The sequence below is a fragment of the Pleurodeles waltl genome, chromosome 4_1 (assembly GCF_031143425.1).
Source record: "Pleurodeles waltl isolate 20211129_DDA chromosome 4_1, aPleWal1.hap1.20221129, whole genome shotgun sequence".
Lineage (NCBI taxonomy): Eukaryota > Metazoa > Chordata > Amphibia > Caudata > Salamandridae > Pleurodeles > Pleurodeles waltl.
This window is the reverse complement of record NC_090442.1, coordinates 187,657,915-187,681,048: the sequence shown is the minus strand read 5'-3', so window position 1 is coordinate 187,681,048 and position 23,134 is coordinate 187,657,915. Positions and strand designations below refer to the sequence as shown.

The 23,134-nt window shown below is 44.3% G+C and overlaps 1 protein-coding gene across 1 annotated transcript in view; it reads right to left on the bottom strand.

Moving 5' to 3' along the window:
- Nucleotides 1–13,977: 13,977 nt before the first annotated feature.
- USP18 (ubiquitin specific peptidase 18) overlaps nucleotides 13,978–23,134 on the bottom strand; it is a 137,360-nt gene continuing 128,203 nt past the window's right edge. Inside the window, exons 10-11 of the mRNA XM_069228030.1 lie at nucleotides 15,557–15,606; nucleotides 13,978–15,382 (exon numbers count right to left, since the gene is read on the bottom strand). Of these exons, the coding sequence (XP_069084131.1) occupies nucleotides 15,334–15,382; nucleotides 15,557–15,606 (99 nt within the window). The 3' untranslated portion in view covers nucleotides 13,978–15,333. The remainder of the gene's footprint in view (nucleotides 15,383–15,556; nucleotides 15,607–23,134) is intronic.

Genomic DNA, 23,134 nt, shown 5'->3' with positions numbered 1-23,134 from the left:
GAGAACAGATCCCTCGGCGCTGGCACTCCTGCTCTTTACAGACTTTCTTTGACTTCAATGGGCGCAGCTGCTGGCTCTTCCTTCTTCTGGTTTCCACGAGCATTGTGATTCAGGCTCTTTGTTGCAGGAGTATTTTGCAGGACTTTGTGAAGCGGACTTTGTTTTTTTTCATGGAACTTTTGGGAATCGAACAGTGGAAACCATTGACAGCAAGGCAAACAGTAAATCAAGGACTTGCACAAATTACATGCTGTATTTTGATGTAAAAGTACAGTATTTGTTTTATAAAAGATTCTGGAAATATGCGAAAAGTGAGTCTGCTATTGGGAATTTAGGCTTTAGTTATATTATGATGAATGTTTGATATTGGTAATTCTGATAATGGTATTTGTTTAATGTTTTAGAAGCTTTACAGTAATAGAAAACACATCCCAGAGCAGTAACACATTCCAAACCTGGAAACTAGAGACCAGGATCCAAGAGGTACTTTTAGAAGAGAATTTCTAATAAATAAAGGGATAGTTAGGAACCCATTTAGGAATAGGTTGCACTTATCTGTTCTTTGTTTATGTTTCATTAGGCACCAGTTTCTACAGAAGTCAGAAAGGGCCGCAGATTTGTGCAGCACTTCAACAGTGGAAACGCAAGAACGGTGTTGTCTCTTTTTATTTTTATTTTATCCACTTCCCCCCTTCCCTTGAGCTTCTGTTCTTAGTGCACTGTTTTAAAAACTAGTGTGCTGGAACAAGCAGTTTCAGGGTGGGGTCGGATTGTCTTCAACCTCCATCAGAACTGAACAAGAACTCAGGTGAGCTGGGCTTTGACAAGTACCTCTGACCCCTAAAACACCCCTAAATATAGGATTTAAGGGCATCCCTGAACCCACCTCACCAGATCACTAGCGACCTGACAAGAAGGACTGCATAGCTGAAACCCCCAGCAGAGAAGAAGGAAGACGACAACTGCTTTGGCCCCAGCCCTTCCAGCCTGTCTCCTGCTTCAAAGAACCTGCAAAAGATAAGCGACATGTCCAGCGGGACCAGCGACCTCTGTCCAACTACAGAGGGCTACCCTGTGCCCAAAACGACCAAGAACTCTCAAGGACAGCGGCTCTGTCTAAGAAAATCCAACAACTAAGGATTACCACCTAACTCCGGATGCACGAGTCCTGACCCCTGTGCTCCCGACTCCCACAGCCCATGTCCAGGTGGTCCACCCAGCAAGAGAGGGTCCCCCAGGCGATTGCGAGCAAGTGCCCACCCTGGTTGACCTCTCCACCCCCTCCACAACAACGCCTGCAGAGCGAATCTACAGATGAAGATATCTGACGCCTAAAGACACCCTGCACCCGCAGCCCCCAGGCTTTGGAGAAACCGACCCTCAGTGCATTGACGTTCAAGAGGCGGCCCTCTTCCCTGTCCGATTGGTGGTGTACCTGAGACACCCCCTGGACATCGTCTGCAGCCTCTGAGTGACCCCAGGGTCTCCTCATAGAACAGCAATGGAAGCCCGACGCTCTATTTGTACCCTGTATCACGTCCGCCCCTTGCCGCTGTGGGTATGTGTTTGGTGCCTACTTGTGGTCCCTCCAGTGCTCTTTCAATCCCCCCTCCCCCGGTCTGCCCTCCAAGTCACGGGTACTTATCTGCAGGCAGACTGAATTTCGAGTACCCCTGACTCAATAGGACCCCACATTAAAATTGCTCAACTTTGACCTCTGTCCCCGACCGGCCCCGTATTGCTGGTGGTTGGTGTTTGGGGTTAACTTGAACCCTAACCGGTGGACTTCCTAAAACCCGTAGACTGAAACTTTAAGTGTTGTACTTACCTGTAAAGCGATCTAACATTTATTCCCCCCAGGAACTCTTTCTGAGCATTGCAATGTGTCCATTTTTAAAACAGATTGTTGCCAATATTTCAAGAACTGTATTACTTACCGATTTCAAACAAAGTACTGTTGATACCTGTGTGAAATACAAATCTTTTAAGGTACTTACCTGCAACTTGAATCTTGTGGTTCTAAAAATAAATTAAGAAAATATATTTTTGCTATATAAAAAACATTGGTCTGGAGTTCAGTCATTGAGTGTGTGCTTCTTCTATTGTCTGTGTGTGTACAATAAATGTTTTGCACTACCCTCTGATAAGCCTAACTGCTCGACCACACTACCACAAAAGAGAGCATTAGTATTATCTACTTTAGCCTCTTTTAAACATCTGGGGAACCCCTGGATTCTGTGCACACTATATCTCACTTTGATATAGTATATACAAAGGCAGCTACCTACAGCTGCGACCTCGGATAAGGGAAGCCAGTCGATGGTGCAGACGTCCAGGGTCCCCATCTCTCATTCACCCTTCCAGTGTTTGCCTCAGGCACGCAATCTCACCGCTGGTCTTCCCAGGGCTCCTGACCCAATGCGGCCCCTCGCTTGGGCCTCACCAAGCCTCGATGGTCCTTGGCCACTGCGATCACTAACCGCCAACCTAGTTTGCATCCAATTCTTGGGTTGTGGCTGCCATGACGTGGTCTCATCTGTTAGCCTTCTTCTGACACAATGGAGGGAGCTGCCATCTGGAATCTAAGCTTCTTCTGATCCTCCTTGCAACAGTACCCTGCCACAAGTCCACAAAAAAGTGCCAGCAACCAGGATTATGGGGGATTTAGGAGGTGGGTCGAAAATGCTCCGCCACAACAGGGGAATCAGAGAAGGCATTGCATATTTGCCAAGCTGACTCACAGGTACGTTTGGTTTTGGGCACCAAGGATGCTGTGATAAGGTTGGAGGAGATGGGGCACCAAGCTTCCATAGCTTCAGAGGGAAGACTGACATTGTCTTGTCCGCTTGTGGCCACAGTGCTCTGAACTCTGGCAACTTGGAACTAGACAAGGTGTCAGCTACTGCATTATTAACCCCCAGGACATGCTTTGCTAAGAAGTCCAGGTTATGCGACAAGCAACTGTGGACCAGGGCCTTAAGCAAGTGTAATAACAATGGACACTTTGCAGTCTAATTATTTATTGCCATGACTGTCGACATGCTCTCTGACCAGAACCCTATCCTACTGTTGGCCCAAGTGTCTCCCCAGATCTGCAGCGCTACCACAGTAGGGAAAATCTCTAGGAAGGTAATATTTTGTGTGAGCCGAGAGGCCCTCCACTCTTCTGACCAGTACTGCATGCACCATCTCATGCCACAGATTGCCCCAAAACCCCCGCTGCCCGCTGCGTCTGTGAACAAGGCCAACTCAGTGCTGGACCCTGGCATCTTTTGCCAAAGAAGGGTGCCATTAAAGTTATCCAGAAAACCCTTCCAGGTCCTCTAGTCCTCCCTGACCTCAGAGGACAGACTGGTGTGGTGATGCTTGGCCCGAAGTCCGCCATTGCCCTACCGATATTCTTTGAAATGGCCCTCCCCATAGGAATCACTCGTAATTCAAAATTCAACTGCCCAGCTAACACTTGCAACTGGAGCAAGGTGAACTTCCTTCCTGCTAGACAAGTGTCAATGGAGACTGAAAGCCATGACCTTGTCTGCCAGGAGCCTGCACACCCCCGCGTCTGAGTCAATTACAATGCCCAAAACTGTTTTCTACGTAGATGAGCCCCGTCACCCTTCCTGCCTGCACTTCTTTCATGATTTTCTCATGTGCTATGTTCGGTCCCTGGACTTACAACTGATTCGTAGGGGGGACGGGTAGAGGGAGCACTAGAAGGTATGTGGAATCCATCTTTAAAACCGTGCTGTAGGGTATGGGCATTCTTTGAATTCTTGTACCTGCCACAAAGGTGAGGCAGAACATGGAGATGTATGGGCATAGGAAGCTTGCTGGCCTGTGTGCTACTGCTTGCTTTTGGGGGGCTGTGACTCTTGGTTTTCCATGCTTCTTGAAGCACTTGCTTTCAGGTGCCCCTGGGACCCACAGAAGGAACAAATGTGTTTATATTTGCAGCGGGTCCCCTACTGTATTCCTTTTTGTTATACTGCCAGCATGCACGTTTTTTGTCCCCTGAACCTTTATCAGACCGAAAGGGCTACCCAGCTTTTGGCCCATAGGGGGACATGGTGAATTCAGAGTGCCATAGATTGATCTCCTTTTGATCCCATGCCTTTTCTGGCCTAACCGCCTTCATCTGCCTGAACTTAACGTCATACTGGAGCCAAGAGGAACAGTGAAAATTCTGAGGGCGCACTATGAATAAGCAAAATGTATGCCAACAACTGAGCGGCCAATGACGAATGTTTCTCTGTCAAGATTGATGAATAGATTGAAAATCCAGTCACCCAATTCTTCAAGTACCATTCCACGCAAACCTTCTGAGGTCTAAATTTCCCTTCTTTTCCTGATCTGGGCTTCACCGGGACAACGCCCACGTTAGTTAAGTCAAACACGTCAACATATTCTCCCCTACAAGTCTTTTCTTTGGTCTCTGCAGGGATGTGCCAATCAATTGCTGCAGGAGGAGCCAGGGTGGGTGCTGTGGAGCCGAAGAATAGTGGATTGGTCGATAGCGAAGCCTGTGCTGGGTATTTGGGACCAAGGGGGGTATCGCCAGTTGCAGTACCCATACCTGTGCTGCCTCCCATGCTGCACACAATTTGGGGGGTGGGGGCATGCCTTATCTATTCCAAAAGAAGAGAATGATGCATTAGGTACGCAAATGCACACAGATGCCAAACATCATGAACTTGCACAGACATGCCTACTTTACAAAAAGGTGAGGGTAATGAGTGAGACACAAGTGCGTTTTTTTTATAATCAACAGCAACGGGTGGTACTTACCAACCCCCTTGTGCGTGCAAAAAACACCTACATGCTTAACAAAAACAACAACTACACCAAGGGGGTACTCACCAACACCTCTGTGCTCCAACAAGGCAGAAACATCTGCATGTGCCCATGTAAGCGTAGAGTAGCATGCAGCATGCAAGGTTATGTGTTATTTTGTAATAGTAACAGACCACTGCCCCCTTTACACTTGTTAAGAGGCACATTGTAGCGGTTACCTTGTTCATTCTCCAGCCTCTAAAGAGGAGAGAGCTCCTGTTTGGCATACGTCTTGTAAATCCAAGTTCCCCGTTCTTGAACCCACATTTGAACAACACAACATTGTGCAATAACGAGCTATGGCGGGTGGCCCCCATCCCACACCCGCCACCCTCGCGCCCCCACCAGCCAGTAGTGAAGACGACGACTCCGGCCGATGGGCTCTGCCTCTACGGATCAGATCGACGATCCCACCGAGGCCAATCTTTAGAGGGCGTGACGATGTCTGGAACACCTTCCGGGGATCACGGGGCAAGGAGGGCGAGAGCCAGGACCATTTAAATATCCTCCGTGCTACAGGTCCCCTGCACCTCGTGATGATGCGCTTCCTGGACGACGTTGCCGCTTCGTTGGACCACAAGCCTCCGCCATGGGGGGGAAGGGCTCCATCCAGGCGCAACTAAGGGCACCCCCTTACCCAGGTTCTGGGGGGCACCTGGATAGGAGCTCAGACGAGGACGTCCACCATCTTGGCAGGTCTTTTAGGAAGGTTTTTTATGCATACATTCTGTGTTGGAAATCAAAACCGCTCCTCAGTGGTACTGATTTTTTTTGTTGATAACAAAGTTAGAGTATTTAAAACCAGATGCAGTAAAATACAACACATTTACAATACGAAATGATTTTTTGTAAACATGACAGCGTTTATTGTGTTGCACAGTGAAAGAAAAAAGTTGCATACACAGTAACATACTTAGAAGTGTAAAGACAACAGTAAGTTGGAAATCTTGGTTGAACTACGGTCCCAAAAGAACTGTAGCATAACAATTACGCAGAAATGTATTTGCATATTTTCACATTTATTGGAATGTCACTGTTTTAAAGGTAATACATCATTTCATTTCAGCGATAGAACTTTACAGTTCCCTTGCCCAATGAGAAATTATATCAGTTTCCTTTTGACATGACGTCCACTGGTGGGACGTTTCCCCAATGACTAGTAGGGCAAGGGTCTGTGACATGAGAATATATAATAGGCCAGCTCTGAAACGATCTGCTTGAAAGAATGACACACGTTTAAAATGTAAAAAACTCTGCTACACCTTGTGATATGTTATTCATTACTTATAAGGCGTATGTTTGTCTAACACTACACAAAATACATTACTAAAAATAGTCACTGTTTTCCTTGATAAGATCAGTCTCAAAAACACAGTGGCCCTCATTACAATAATGGTGGTAAAAACCGCCTACCGCTGCAGCGGCGGCCGCCAAAAGACTGTCGCCGCGGCTACCAGCCGTCCACCGTGTTATGACCACAGGCGGAAATTCAGCTGTGGCCATGCTGGCGGATGGCGGTAAGGTGGCGCTGCTGCCGCCAGCAGCACCACGCCAGTAGTCCGCCGCCAGCCGTATTATGACCCATAATATGGCCTGGCGGTGTTCTGCTGGCAGACGCTGCTGGTGGCAGCAGCTCCACGTCCCGTCTCCTGCCGGAGGACCCCCTGGATACAGGTAAGTCTGGTCTCCGACAGGGGAGAGAGGTGTGTGTGTATGTGTGTGCGTGGATGCGGGTGTGTGTTGCATGCTGGACGCAAGTGTGCATGTATGGAGGAATGAGTGTGTGTATGTTGTGTTTTGTGACTGCGAGTCTGTGTGTATGTTAGCAAGTGTGTGCAGGTGTGTGTGAGTGGATGTGTGGATGTTTGTGAGAATGGGTGTGTGTGTGTGAAGGATGGTGTGAATGTAGGGGGGATGAGAGGGGGCTTTGGTGAGGCAGGGGTGTAACTGGAGAGGGAGGGGGCGGAGACCCCTATCAGTGACAGGAAATGGATTCCCTGTCACTGATAGTGCCAACCGCCATGGTTTTCATGGCAGTAAGGAAGCCACGAAAACTATGGCGGTAGGCTGGGTCATAATCCCACAGGTGGTACAGTGACAGCCGCCGGGCTGGAGATGACTATCTCCAGCCCGGCGGCTCTTACCGCCGTGATGGTCGGAGTGGTACATTGGCGGGTTGACTTCAGCCAACCCGCCAATGTCATAATATGGTGGGAAGTACCGCCAGCCTGTTGGCAGTACTTCCCGCCATATGACCGCCAGGGTCGTAGTGAGAGCCTGTATTTCCACTCCGTCTTTAACTTCACAAGACCTATATTAATAAAATGTAATTGCATTTTTAAATTTTTTGAAGGTAGATTTGATGAATGATAAGTTTGATGAAAACACCATTTTGTATGAAAGTGCTACGTTTCGAAACAAGACGCAGAAGAGGTGTCAGTGTATCCCCTTAATCTCACTCCTTTCAAGAGGAAGACAGCGTGTCTTTAATTTTTGCGCCCATAGCACAGTAATATTTCCTCCACACCACCCATGTGGACAAGCAGGGGCGTAACTTGGTCAGTAAGATTTGGAGGTGTAAGATTCCTATTTCCCAACAATCACGCTGGCATATCTTGTTAAAATACATCATGAGAAGCTGGACACAAAGGGGGCTTAAGAGGCAGTGGAAAGAGAGGGGAGTGTGGATGGTTAGGGTACTGTAGGCACGAGTTTTAAACTAACTAAGTTTTCAGGCAGAGAAGAGAGAGAGAGAGAGTGTGCGTGTTTTCGTCAGTGTGGACATAAAAATCCAGGATGAACTCCAACAGACACCTCACAATACAGGACTGAAAGCACCGGTACCCAATTATTTACAACAAAATACATTTTTAGTGGGGGTGTAACGCCCCAAACACCCCCTGAATCTACGCCTGTGGCCACCAGCGTCTCCATGGTTGTGGCTGCTCAGAGGACACACAGCATGTGTCATGGAATGATGGGTGTAGCAGGCGGCTGGCTGGATGCAGAGGCACATGGGATGTCAAGCATGGGCTTCTTCCTTCACCTGCAATGTCTTGTTCTTCTGGAAGAGTAGGCTTGACTAGCTTTGTATCTATGCCTATTCAAGATGGGTGCCTCTCCTGGTATTGAAGAAATGAAGTTCTCACACCAAGATGGTGTTAACCTTTTGTCAGGAATCAGAGAGTTAGAAAAAAGGCATCTTGAGCAGACAGAGACCAAGAGGCGCATACAACGCATCTGATCATCAGGGAGAAGCAGGACCCAAGACAATACAACAATACATGACTCTTAGGGAACAATTAGAAAGCGATTCAGTCCAGGACTTGGCGACTAAGAAGAGACCAGTGTTGTTTGGGAGAAAAATTAGCATAGTTCAAATAAGAACTATTTCTAGGTCATCTGGCCGTTTTCAAGTTACACAGGTCTCTGCAGTGCTAGACGATAGTAGTGTAAAGTGTCTGGAAACTGACCATGCCGTCTGGCAGCATTCTGCTTAGGTTGCTTTGGCTGCTGTGACTCACTTTAATTCTTTTTCTAGCTTTACATTCCTTACTTTTATTCTTTTGTTCGTTCTTTGGTAGGTTTGTGTTTTCCAATTTCCTCCTTTTCCTATTTTCCTTGCTGTTAACACTCCATAGGTTTGTCACAGTTAGACCTTAGCACACGCATGTCCTTTATTTGACTATTAATATATTGGCACTTTGGGCCTGATTTCGATCTTGACGTTGTTAGCGCAAAGCCGCGTCGACGGTGGACCCGAGAAGGCTATCAAGTCAATGAGTTTCCACCTGCTGTGTTTAGATATTTACAGCTCTGCAAGCAGGGGGGACTGGCGAAAGATTACTGACGGAGGGAGACAGTGGCGGGAACCAATGGAGTTCGTAAAATGGCAGGGGCTATGGAATAGAGGTAAGTGACACACACACTCTACATTAGCCATAGGTCTCCCACTGCACTACACAACGTACCATCAACCATTACAATTCCAACGCAACACAACCCGTACATGCTGAAAACACACATTGACATACATCCATGACACAATATACACACACCATTGACACTGTACCCACATGACACAACCACAACAACCCACACAACTATACACTCAGCTACACAAACACTCACATACATGCACAACTGCACACATCACAGCAACAACCGCCATACAACAACACTGTCATCTGAATGTGTCACATGGCAACACAACATACACAAAAACATCGATCTCACATGCAGGTTACACACACATATAGACACAACAACATCACCCACTCCCACTCTCTCCACCTCAACCAGCCAGTCTGCGCACACATACATACACGTACTGACTCACATACACAACAGATAGCACAAACCTACCCGTAAAGGTCCCCTTGCAATGGGCACTCATGAACTCCATCATCCAGTGTAAGTCTACCATCATTGCGGTGCCAGCATTCATCTGGCAGTGAATGATGACACCACAATGACAGTTGTGTATTTGTGTGATATGCGTGTTGTGCCAATGTGTCCCAACCATGTGTGACACTGTTGTGTACACCACATATGCATGTCACAATGATTTTTTTAAATTACTCTGACATGTATATTCCTGCAGTGGTCCTGACCACGCGTGCAGTGCTCACCAAGTGTACCCTGGCAATGCGGCATCCCTACCTTCGAGTCCAGCAGCTGGGGGCGGGGGCGGGGTCGTGTTTTCTTCATGAGTCAGTGGCAAAAGTGATGGCAGGTGTTGTCCAGTCATACACAGGGGTGTAATGTTCGAAAAAAGGTTAGTTTTCACCCTTTTTCCACCCAGTCCGCCAACTCAGACATGGAGGTCGGGCTGCCACTTTTTTGGGACGTTAAGGCATATCCAAATCTGAATGGCGAGAAGCATGGCTTGGGTCCCGCTGGCATCCACTTTTCCCTCTTCCACTGTCGATGTGGGCGGTGTTTCTTGGCAGAGGCGGCGGTTCCAAAGCAGGCTTTCGTCTCTGGGACTGCCAACAGCTAAATACGTCAGGTGGACCGTCACAGCAGCGCACAACTTTTCAGCCAAAAAGTCGACTGCGGGACCATTGCCGCCGACATCTAAATCAGGCCCTTTGTGTTTGGTATAGAGGTCTATTCTCCCGCTCTACAGTACATGGATTACTTGATGAGCTACAGTAAAGGCCTGACTTAAGCCAAGATTCAGGGCCTGATTTAGATCTTGGTGGAGGAAAATACTCTGACACAAACGTGACAGATATCCTTTCCGCTGTATTATGATCCCTTTATTTCCTATGGAGATCGTAATACAACAGACAAGTTATCTGCCATGTTTGTGACATTCCATCTGTCAAGATCTAAATCAGGCCCTTAATGTCACCTTGTACTAGTCACTGACAAAACATGCTTTCTCTTGTTCAGTTCCCTCATTTCCCCTGGGGCTTGCACTAGTATGTCTTCAGTGCCTCAAGAGCAGACTCTGCAGGAAGAGCGGGCTGTGTATCACACCTGTCTGCCGGGTAACCCTCACACTCCAGCAGGTCTTGAGACGTTTTTTTCTGTGATTTCACTGCTTAGAGCAAATGTAAGCAGTTTTTTTAGCAGAGAGGGTTGCATCTTAAGGCATTTGTTCCCCCATTTTTTGTTCTGTTGATCGTCCAATCGTTTTGCCCCCGAATTTGTGCTGTTTTTTCCTACGGCAGGATTCCTTTGAATTCTTATTTCTAGAAGGCCATATGCTGTTCTCTATTTCAACCTTGATTCAGGGCTGTTTTAGTGTCTTGCTTTTCAACCCTGAATTACCTATCAACTACAGTAAAAAATGTCCAGTATTGCTAAGGACTTTCTTTCATTTGTGTTTTTTCCTCCTCACTGGGGCCCTTTTAAGGGGACATTTGACTTTTTAAAAGAATAGTAAGCGCAGAGTGATAACTCGGAGAACCGCCCTTTCCTAGGGCAGTCAAGACTAGAGGAAACCAGTGTGAAGATCAGTGACTCCAGTCCTTGACAGTAAGTTCTGTTTGCAACTGAGAAGAAGCAGATTTACCACAACCTAAATGGAGCATTTAAACATCTGAGGTGTTCCTATGTTAACATTCATAAATGGCCAGGTAATGATAGCACATTTAGGAAGATTTGTTTCAAGGAGAACAGCATGAATAAGAGCACCACTTAAAAATGCTTAGAATCTTTTTCAAAGGAATTGCAGGCTTGTTTCTCTTCCGTGCACCCTACTAGCCAGCTGCTTTATTTGTAAGAGATACTAAGTTGACTTTTCTCATGGACACAATCTTGGCTGCTTGCTCAATACAATTGCAGTGTCTGTCATGGTCATGTTGCACCCTCTGAATGAAGTCCATACCTTTTTTGATTCTCACTCCTAGGAGGTGAGTGCACAACAACCGAAGACTATATTTCTCATGTTGAGGTGATTACAGTATGCATGTTTTTTCTAAGTGCCATTAGAACAATTAATGAGCAAGAAGGTCACAGCAGTACAAGGGACACCATTGTGGTAGGCTGTTGCTGCTGCATAAGACTCAAACAGCGTAAGAATAGTATATAATGCTTACTTCATGTCCGGTTCAGCTACCTACTGTAGACTTGGGTTGAAGTCTGTAGAGACAGGGCAGGAAGTTCACAGCTTAACATATATAGGTATTCTCAAGTGGAGGGCTACACAGTCCATTTGTGAATGCCTACGTTTACATGCATTGACACATTAAGAGCCAGACCTATTGATTGTGCTGGTGCTTGTTACTGTGGGTTGTCCAATTTAAAAAGAAGTGGAAATTGAGGTAGTAACCGTACATTAACTCCTAATTGGGAGTACACTTTCAGATCTTCCTCTTTTTATTTTATTTCTGAAGGCTAAATAAGAAAGCATCTATCTTTCCTGTGCTTACTGTGCTTTGTTCATTTAATATACAAATACATGAACTGATAAACTGAAGGACCTTTGTGAAGTGTTGCCGATTGTAACCTGCGGACCCATGCCAACACTGTATATATCATTATATTAGGATTCCAATACTGCACAGTGTACTTTTGTTTTTATTTCACAAACCACATTTGCTTCAATCTACTCAAACTGGACAATTTACCTCTTTTTTTTTTTTTTGGTGGGGGGAGGGGCAAGGAGTCAAAAAATAACTTGGAATTCAAAGGGTGTTTGACGTGGATCTAGAATTTGTTAAAACATGTACTTTTGCAGAAGACATTGCAAAGGTAGATTTGGGAATCCACCCCTGAAAGTAACCCATTTTTGAATATACTGAACAAGTGTCTTGAAAACTCTACTGTGTTGTGATTTAATATCATTTTGAGGTGGGAGCTGAACAACCACCTTTGCAATTGTTTCCTGTGTTGACAAATGGATCCAGCAATACCTAAAAATGTAGCATTTTGAAACTTCTTAATAAAACATCTAACAAACCCAAATGCTTCACCGCATGTGAATTCCTAAAGTATGTAATGGTGGCAACTTACTGCAAAAAACACTTAAATCCAAATTTATCACTGGAACCTTAATTAAGAAGAAAACCATGTGAAATCTTTCACATAGTCTTAAAATCACAATAGTAGTGGATATAACTAGAGATAAATTCAAAATGCGGAGAAACTGGCTGGAAGTGTTGGGAGTGAAGCACAGTTTGGGAATGTGAAGGTATCATGTAAGATTCTACTTGATAAGTCCATCATTTGTACAATTTACCTTAAGGGTTGGTCAGTTGTAAGCTCAAACAAAAATTTGAATCTTGATTTTTAGATTTTTAAAAAAATTTACATTTGCTTTTAGCCAGCTTATTTGGAGGAACTTGCAAACAATGATTTGTAGACTATGAATTGTGGTTTAAAATAAATGGATGCACTAAACTCGCAGGAATTTCTGTCATTTTCCAGTAATGTCTTTACTCGGCGCTGGTTGTTGCAGAAAGACATAGATCCAGCAAGAACGTAACCAAGGTTTAAGGCAGCAAAACTCCGAAACTGGCCCTGCACATATGATATTATGAGATACATATTTTCCACATATAGGTTCAAGTTTTGAGAGTAAAGCCCCATGCTGTTTCTAACTCTCATTATCAGGGTGCAGCTCTTAGGTCTTGTCTAGACAGCACACGCACTGTCTTTTCAAGACCTTTTTCTTGTTTAACAGTGGGCTTAGAGACTGCCCATTGATAAGCATTGGTTGGCTTCATTGCCACTCTCATCGGTTTGCTTCGTATTGGTCAGATGCTGTAGATTTTCTTTCTCTTCTTATGTTTGTCACTCCCCTGGAATATAGACGCATTACTTTTGTCCTTCTGCTGCTCCTTTCTTTAGCTGCTACATTTTTATTTGTGTTTAATCACTCTACCAGAGTGTGATTCCCTAGTGATTATCCTCCCTGTGTTCCATTCCCTGCATCGTCCATGTTACTTGCACCCACCTGCCCTCCAATTCATTGTTGCATGCCCCCATTCACCCACCTTCCTTTTGTTTGTTATTGCTTGTTTACACTTACCCACCCTTCCTCCTTTCATTTGTCATTGAGTGCCCCTACTCACCTGCCTTCCCTCGTTGTGTTGTTGCTTGCTGCCACTCACCCTCCTTCCTGTTGTTGCTCCCTCCCTCCATTCTTATTTTGTCGTGGCTTGCCCCCACTCACCATCCTTCCTTCTGTTGTCATTGCTTGCTCCCATCCACCCTCTCTCCTTCCATTGTCGTTGGTTCCACCACTCATGTTCCGTTATTGGTTGCTCACACTCAAACTCACTCTATTGTTGTTGGTTGCCCCCACTCACCCTCCATCTTTCAGTTGTAGCCAGCCACCCACTCTCCCTCATTCTGTTGCTTGCCCCACAGCACACCCACCTGCCTTCCCGCCTTTCATTTTCGTTTGTGGCAGCGTCACACCATTTTTTTCAAACGTTAAGCAATGGTGCACAGCACCTGGCTAAAAACAGTGACAAAGCCAATATCTTGCATAGGTGAGACCTTGTTTCAGAAGAGGTTCTTCACAAGTACAAGCAACCAAACGTTAAAATATGCACAGCAGGTCTGATTCATAAGTCAGTAGAAAATACCCCACATATACCGTCCACAAATGTACACTTGCACCTCAAAGGTGCAAGTGTAAATTTTATAATTCCAAATATTTCTACATACATAGCCAGAAATGTTCACTCATAAATAAATGTTTGTGTATTAGGAAAATTCACATACTGTGCACACACGAGTTAATTTGCTCTTTGACAGAGTATCATCAAAATACATATCTGGTCTAAAAGACACTAAGAGCCATTTTGCAGGAAGTTTGTTTAGGTGCACCTGTTTGGATCAAGGGCAGTTGTGAACTGGAAAAAATTACAGTAAATCAGGTGCTTTAAATATATGAATGGACAAATTCACTATGGACGTGGCTTCCTTTGTTGTTTTTATAACAGCAATTTTCTGTCTATGACCACTCTTTGGGACCTCCTGTTTGTCACATGCCAATGGAATAATTTGGTTGTGCTCTATACCTGTCCACCATACTCACAGTTATATTGTTTCCTCAAGTCCAACTTCTTACCCATGTGCAACATAGACCTGTGTTTCTGCATTGCACTCCTACTTTTTAATTTGGTAAGTACTTGTCAGAACTGTGCAAATACTTATTGGGAGAATTACTGCAATGGGTTTTGCTAAAAAAAAAAATACTAAAAAAAACCCTGCTTAATTATTGTTGGGATCCTATATTGAAACAATTAAGCAGCTTTCGTTCAAGTAGGATATTGCGAGGTTGAACCGCTGCTCTGTTACTGCGCTCTGCTGTTGCCTCCTAGAGTCAGCTGATGATACAGTCCAGCAGTTGTGGTTCAAGCTGATTCTGATCATTGCTACTAATTTGCTGCTGTATCCATTGAGTTATTGGAAGTGATGCAGAAGTGCAACTGCACAGATTCAGAACTTAGGAGAACTTGGTATAATTGCCATAGCCCTTTTGGAGGGATTAGAGTGGAAAGCACCACTTTGTCAGTTCCAGGCGGCGTTTACCATAACGCTGCTCACACAGATGCTTGTACAGAATCTGTGAGGGTCGTTCCTATGTTTTAGAATAATTCGGTGAAAGATGGCTGCATAGGTACGCATATAGGCACTATCGCAGAACATCTCATCCTATATGTCACATTGACGTGGAGAAAAAGATTCCTGAATTCCAAGTCTCTGATGCATTATTTAGGAAGGTGGATCTTCCTTATGTTCAGGTGGTCCGGTTGTTTACAAGATCTTCAAGTTGTGTAAAACAGAACTCTACATCTACTTAGGCCTTCAGATGCGGCCGGTGTGACCCAAGTGTAGCTGTCTGGTTTTTTAAAGAAGTTCAGAGCATTTTCTTGAACATGAAATGCTGTTTGAGACATGGAATATCTGTTGTTCTGCACCCAAGCTGATATCTGAATAGGGTATGAACAGGAAGTAGCACCTTCATGCAGCCGTCTAGGTGGCTTGGTACATTGGTGTTGCATCTTCATGGATGCGTTACCCGCATCAACGCTCTCAGTGGGACTCGGTCCTTTGATAGACAAGCAGGTAAGCTGTTTCACTCCTGGAAGACAAAGCAAATGACTGAACCCAAAGTGAAGAAACAATGGCACGTAAAGAGTAGCTTTCATGCACATCTCTCAAGCAAGAATAATCTGGACACAATACACGTGATCTAGTAAGAAATATAAAGCATGGGACATAAAGTAAATCTATAAATACATGAGATGGACCTTACCAATGGAGGTTGGCGTTTCCAAAGGTGCACTTGACGTCATCCCAGGACACCTGTAAAAGTAGAGAGCATGGAAAAAGAAAAGAGCATATCAGAACACCCTGAAGATGGTGTGAACTCATGTTTCTGTGCAAAAGAATCCAAAAAAAACTTAATATTAAAATGAAACTAATTAGGGACAATTACAAGACAGTCGGAATATCAAAGAAAGACACGATTGATTATTAGTACCTGCGATGAAGTAAAGAATTCCATACATTGTAGCCTACTTTTGTTAGTACGTTTTTGTAGATAATAAATATTTAGTGAGATGCAATGTAAGTTGAGTCCTATGTTTTGTAGGCTGCGCTTGTTTACTTCTGTAGAGATTGATGTTTCTTTTCGTGAGTAGGGGTAGTGCAAACAATATGATTCATGTGCCGGAAAAGCATTTATTTATAGACTACAATTGCATGCATTTGAAAAAGAAACTTGACAACAGATAGGTTACTTTGGACCAGTACAGCATATTTGCATGAGCTATTTTCAAGCGATGTTATTATAAAGACTGCAAAGTCAGTGTAAAAGTATTATTTTCTCTGTTAACATATAGAGCATAGACACAAGATCTTTGCCCAAAGGTATTCTTACCCTTGTTATCATCTTCACCCTGGACATGAGACACCTCCTTGTTGCAAAGAGCAGCTTTTCTGTCTTGACATTGAACAACTAGTGTGCCTGCCAAGCTGAACCATTTAAGGTAGGAGTGACACCCAGGAAGAGATGGGCAGACCGTGACACAGGACTGAAACAAGGAATCCTTCCACTCAGAATTATGAAAATCCCTAGTAACCAAGGGAACCACTAGTATGCTTCCTACCCTGATGGCAGACCTTGCAATTTTGAATGAAAGACTTCTTAAAGAAAAACTGTAGATAGCAACATGTTACTAAACACCAACAGGTGCCATTCACAAATACCTAGCTACTAAAAGTTGCAAAAATTAAAAGTAACATTTTCTTTTAAAGGTTAAATAGTAGGGGTTGTAGAGTAGTTACAGGAATTGCATGCAACAACTGGAGAGTAGTTAAAAACTCCTCTTCTATGGGCCTCATTCAAATTATTTCTCAATTCCAGCTGGTAATTGGGTACCCTGTAAATATCACTACCACAGAGTCGCTGTGTGCGGTATGTACCATGTGTGTTAATAATACACTAGTCAAAGTTTTAGACTTTTACAACTTGGAATGTGGTGGATCTGGCCACATGATTTCTGTTAGCTTTTACCTCCGTGCATAGTTCAGGGTGTTCGGTCTGAATTTCTTCAGTTTGCTCCAGACAGTGGGAGTGTGCTGAACCCCAAGTTGAGGAATGGTGAGTGTGGTTGCCACAGACACTGTAGTCATCAGCCTCTGGCCTCGCTTCCTTGCATGATGTCTGGCTCACAACCCCTGTTACAGTAGCATGCTCACCCCTTTGCATCCGGAAGTCAGGCTATTATCGTAGAACTGCCCAAATAGGTTGGTGCTGTGAGGCCCGAGGACCGGGATCATCTGAGTGGTTGGGTCCACACCAGGGTGACCATTACTAGCAGACTTGATATGGGCGATGTGTTGAAGAAAGTCCTGGGCATTGCTTGTGCTGTTCAGACAGTCTGGGGGCACAGAAGCTGGGTTCATCATCTTGGTAACATCTGTATGGAGCCCATCCTGCACAGGCTGGCTGGCTGCCATGACAATGAGAGTAGATAGTGCCCTGAACAGCACTGCAGCTGGAGGCACACACCTAGAACCCAGCCCAATGTACACGTCATCGAGTCATGCACCATGGCCACCTGAGGCTCGAGCCCTCCCTCCCTCCAGCTAGGTGAGATCTCGAGTGAGAAGACAGTGCCAGCTGGTGTCCCGCTGCCGGCATGTACTGGCTCCCAAAAAACGTAATGCGGAATTATCAGCCCATGTGGCTGCACAAGACACTTCAGTTTCCAATAGCTTTTATTTGGATTTAGCTATTAACTATTTTTTAGTTGAATCTGTCTGATGCTTCTTGAGCTGCGCTTTATTGACCCTGTGAGACCTGTCAGGTCTCCTCCAATGTAGGGTTGATTCCTGCACAGTGTTAGTTTGTCCACACTGGTGGCTTTGTTGTGATTCAGTTTCATTAACTTACATATCTGTTATTGTGTCTATACTGCCAGTGCTAAAATTGCAGAAAACTTGCCTATTTTGAATTTTTCATTTTGACTTGGTTGAGGCCTGACGTTTCAACATATATTCACTGATTTGAAAGTCTTGTGTTAAGTTATTGTAAATGTGATTAAGCAATTTGACTTCTTCACAAGCAAGAAAGTTCACTTTGGTGACTCCTTCACTGATTGCAAGGCGAGCGGCATATCGAAGCCTCGGATGACTCAGGCCTGGTTTGGACATCCAGTGAGGGCAGCAATGGGGTCAACTTCATCCAGTCCTGAATTGGCTGCAGGCAGTGGAACTTCAGTGTCCCAGGCAGGAGGATTTGTCCAAGTGTATCTGGAGCCGTTGTTGGACCAAATGTCATTGTGGATGAAGAAGTAGGAAACTCAAGATGGTGCAGTGTCTGTCCTGAAATTGAGAGGCTAATGATTCTGTTCTAGTTCACATTTTGCACAACCTCCTCCGTGAAGATCTCAGGTGCAGTGACTGTAGTATCAGGGACCGGTTACTGCCCCCTCAGTGTAGTCCCTGTCCTTATTTGTGAGAGCCTGGAGCGAAGAGTTCTCCAATGAGTCATAAGGGTGCATTGTAGCCACCACTCTCAGTCAACGACAGAGACTAATGCCCAGCTTGTGCCCCTCAGTGAAAGCCAGAAAGTCCAGTGCAAGAGGCTAAGGCTGAGCCTCTGTGCTACCCACCAAGGCAGTGTTAGATGGTGGTATTGTGCCTGTCACTGTCTCCTCTGGTGATTTAATGCACAGTGCAATGCCATGTGATCCCTGTCACCGTAGGACAAAGGCATGTTTATTGATGCTTGGGACTTTGGGTTTCTCTAAGAAATATCCTATCCATTTTAAGTTTTGAGACTTTGGATCAGGCAAGAGTTGGTCCGTGAGTGAAATATGTACTATTTCTGAATTATTGTTTAAAGGGTAATTCGGTGCCTAGTGGGTTAATCATTATTTAGGAATAGTTTTGGAATTATTATACTGCTTTTGGTTTTTTTCTTGTATTTGTTGTTTTGTTGGCATTGACCTTTCAATAACGGTCAACCCTTTATGTTTCCCCGGGCTGCTAGTTTGATTAATTAGCTAGCATAATTAAATTAGCTGTCGAACTTCTGTGGACAGTAATGTTATGGTTGCCTCACGGTGTCCAGTTCTGTTTAAACTGCTGCCCTCTTACCAAGTGGCATGACGAGTTGTCATAATACTAGAGGTGAGCACTGTGCACACTGTGTTATTGTTGCCTCTCTGCTGCAGGCTGTGCTTAACTTGCTACAACTTGTTGATACACTGTGCAGTCATCTAAATACTTTGTTGTTGCCTGTCTCCATCATCAGACCGTTTAACCTGCAAGTAAACAAAGCTGCTGCGAACTATAAATTGTCAATCGTGCCTTATGACTGTGGCCCAAGGCTGTGTTTCACTTGAGGAGCCATCATAGCATTGCAACTCCAAATTAAGTTGTCCAGGCGGTTTTTGAAATGCTGAACCATTAGGTGTTGCATGCATGTGCTTCGTGACTAAAATCTAATATTTATTAATTTAAAAAAAAATATAGAAAATGATGCAAGTTTAGGTAATGAATGTAGCCCTATAATGGCGATGTCCAGAGTTCCATGAGTAGCTGACCCCCCCATCTCTGCTGCTTAAAATTTAACAACATTAATAGTGGTTATAAGATTAGAAGCTTATGATGTAGACACATTTATCAAGTCAATGCATTTTTGCCAAAACATCCCTTAAAAACAAAACTACAAATCCCATATTGCAATGTGCTGCTGGCTAAACAAAATACACTAGTAGTAAATGATGGTATTACTCATTAATGACAGAGCACCTGCTTCTGCAAAGGATAGGAGATGGGCACTTCACTATCAGAGTTAATCTTATGCTGCTTTCAGGTACATTGGTGTGAAGTTATTGCATAATGTGCACAGTGGCTGAATTGTAACTGTAGTGTGGATTTTAGTTCCCCGGCACTGTGGTACTAACTGCTCTCTTTAACTTTGAGCAATGCTGCACAGCCACAGCTGAACTAGAGGAGCGTAGCAGTACTAGGGACCATTCCGAGGTTACACAATACACCGAGTGCTTCAACTGTTTCATCTTATTTCTGCAGGTGGCCCTTATCAGACTCTCTTTCTTCCATGTTTCCAAGAATCTCATGCTTGAATTTCCCTTGCTGATGTCACATGTTGAAATGTTCATTTATGTTGATGGCGGTGCATTCTTCCATGCTGCTTGGAGTATGATGTTGCATTAGATAAGTATGCTTGAAACCTTAACTCTTGCTGGTGAAGAAACTTCAAATATGTGTTTATTTTCAGCTATTTGTGCTCCATCTCACAGTAGAGGAGGGCACTGGGAGCATTCCAGGTCTGTGCAGAACCAGACCAGTCACTGGTAACTGCATAGTGAAACTCAGTTTCTGCGGCTAGTGCCTTTGGTGGAGTCTGTTACATCAGCCTGCGTTCAGGGCTGGTGCTTATGAACAGACACTGTATGCTTAAAACTCCCATATAGACTACTCATAATTTTGAATGCCCCTTGTGGTCATCAATGGGAATTTGATCTGAAATGCCATATTACTTTAAAGTCCATTCATCTCTTCTGGACACAGAGATGAAAATGACTCTCTTCTTCCAGTGAAGATTCTCTTTTCAAAGAAGCAGAGATAGAGTCCTTGTTGTTTTGTCACTCAGGACCCTTCTCTACTACAGATAATTTGGGACTCTTAAACTGTACAGGTTTATGTTTGTGCTGGAGCCTAAGCAACCTTTATCTTACATAATGCAAATGCATTTGAATTGCTGAATGACCTTGTGACTGATATGATAGTCTCAGCCTTTAATATGGGTGTCGATGGCAACAATGACTAAGGCACTGACAGATATCCCTGTTGCTGCACATATTTGTGATTTGAAACAGCATGTGTGTTTTCTTGCTTAAACTGTGTTGAAGGAAAGAATGCACAGCTGAAGGGTACATTCAGTGCAGTGTTAGATTCTATAGAAAAGAATTCCACTGCATGGGAAAACTGTGTTGACGTTGGTATAGATAGAACCTCAGTGAATGTAAGAAGCCATTATTCCTTCAAGACTTTAGGACTGTATTATTTACTTTTGGTCGGTTTTAAACTCCAGTTATTCACATCCTTTAATACTCCATGTTTAAATGTATTGTTAAGCTCTTGAGTGTAGTATTTCATGTTGTCATAAATTTATTTAAAAAGAATATGGGTGCCTATTTCCGTGCTATCACATCAGAAGAATGACAGAGACCCAATTAGCATCTGTATTTTGGCATGATTGTGCATAGGAAGTTAAGAATTGTGATTGAAGGAGGGGCTATGGAGCCAGAAAATGTTCTGTCAAGCAGTGCATAGTTTTCACCAGAATGTAGTATAGTATGCCCTGAAAGCTCTCCCAGTTCATAATGACGTGTTCAAGCATGTAAGGATCTTCAACTTTCTTTAGGAACAAAAGCATGGTTTTAGTAGGGTGATGTTCTTGCTCAAGCAATTGACGCTGTGCTTATTACTGACCAAGACTTAGTTTGCTTAGAACCAGAATTTGCACAATAACAAGTAATGTATTCTGGGGACATATCCAGATTGGTTTGACAAATTAGTGCAATCAACATAAACTGTAATAGTGGTGAGGTTGTCATACAGCATGGATGTAAATTGGTGTTCCCTTGGGGCAGAATTCACTTTTCTTGGCACAAAGAGAATCACATTCGTCTTCCTCTCAAAGGTAGACATATTCCATGTTTCCCCATAGCACTGTAAATGAAGAACGGGTGTTCCAGACTCAGAATAGCAAAAATAATTCCCCAATCCCACCCCAGTTTATCCGTGATTAGAACCCTGTCTTTCTGTATTAATGTTACAAACGAACAGGCCTCATCATGATGCCTGTTGTAGATATTCTCCATCGGAAAACGTGAAAAAGGGGGTAAAAGCTGTGACTCAGGAGCACAAGAAGTTGCATTGAAGTACAAATGAAAATGTAAGCCTTGTGGTTCTTTTTTAGGCCTTTAGTTCCAGATTGCCCAAAACTCATATGCAGGATAGTGTAGGGGGTATGACACTGTCCTCCAAGTCTAATACCTCAACACTGTGAGAGCTGTGCCTGGGCTGCTCTTCCAAGGGCTTTCTATGTTTGTTCATTTGCTGATTTCAATATATTCCGGTACAACTTTAATAAATGGAAATACTTGTTTGTTATGCAATATCGCGGTGCCACAATTGTTTACAGTACGATCATGTAAGAAAGAGGAAGTAAGGTCGTTGTATTCTAGGTAGGGGGTTTGTAACAGGTGCAAGGGTTTCTACAGCTTTTCATTGCTTAGACTGGGTAATGCTCAATACGTATCCCTTCACTGACGTCATTGCTGGGGTTTAGAGCATGCCACTTGGTGTCACACGTTTGGCACTCATTTCATAAATAAACCACGGAACAGTCACACTAGCAATCTGAAAGCTTGGCAGGCACGCTTCATACCTTGAACGTGTCTATAACGTCAAGGAGTTTCATGGTCGGTTATGCTATTCACAAGAAGGGGTTTGTTGGGCCTGGAGAGGATTGGTACCGCTCTGCCTCTCTACCTAGTTTTTCCTCATTAGCTGTGTGTTGATGACTGCAGAACATCCAAAGTGCACTCTATGTAAACTACGCAGTGGTGGGTGGTGTAGGAAGGAAAATGATGGTCCGGCGGCACAGGTCATTTTCAAGGTTTTGTTTGTGTGTTTGCTAGTTGTCAAGGGGGAATGATGTGGTCTGATTGGCGCCTGTATGAACAAAATGCCATCAGTCCTTTGGGATGGCTGCCTTTGTCCAGGGTTGACATTGCAGCTTATACATGCACCTTTCAAGGTGCCCCTACTCAAACCTGTTCAACCTGATGGGTTGTGGAGGATGCTAACCATTCCCCCTTCCGAAAGTAGACTTCCCACTGCTCAGCTGAAATGAAATCGTGTGTTTTAACAGATTAGTCTGACTTTATATCAATAAAACTTCCATGGCCCGTCCAAAATGGGAAGATAAACTTCGGCGGGGTTGCAGAATTGCTGAGGTGCTGAAAAGAACAGATATCTTTCTGGCTTTTTGCCCTTGCCATCACAGGAGGATACATTCTAGTACCCTGAGCCAGTAGTTTGTCCCTCACCTTGGCACTGAGGAGGCTTGACATCAATGCTGAGCCAGTGTGTCGCCAAGAGATGAACCTCTGCTAGGCTTCTGCTTTCCCTCCAGACTGAACTAAATCTAAGAAATCTAAGAATCCTGAATGAAGCCTGATGAGATTTATCTTGCTGAGGCATCTAATTCCAGGAAGACCTGCATGAGGTTTAGCTGGCTACAAAAGTCTCAAGTGACCAGTGACACCAAGGTGCCGGGAGATCC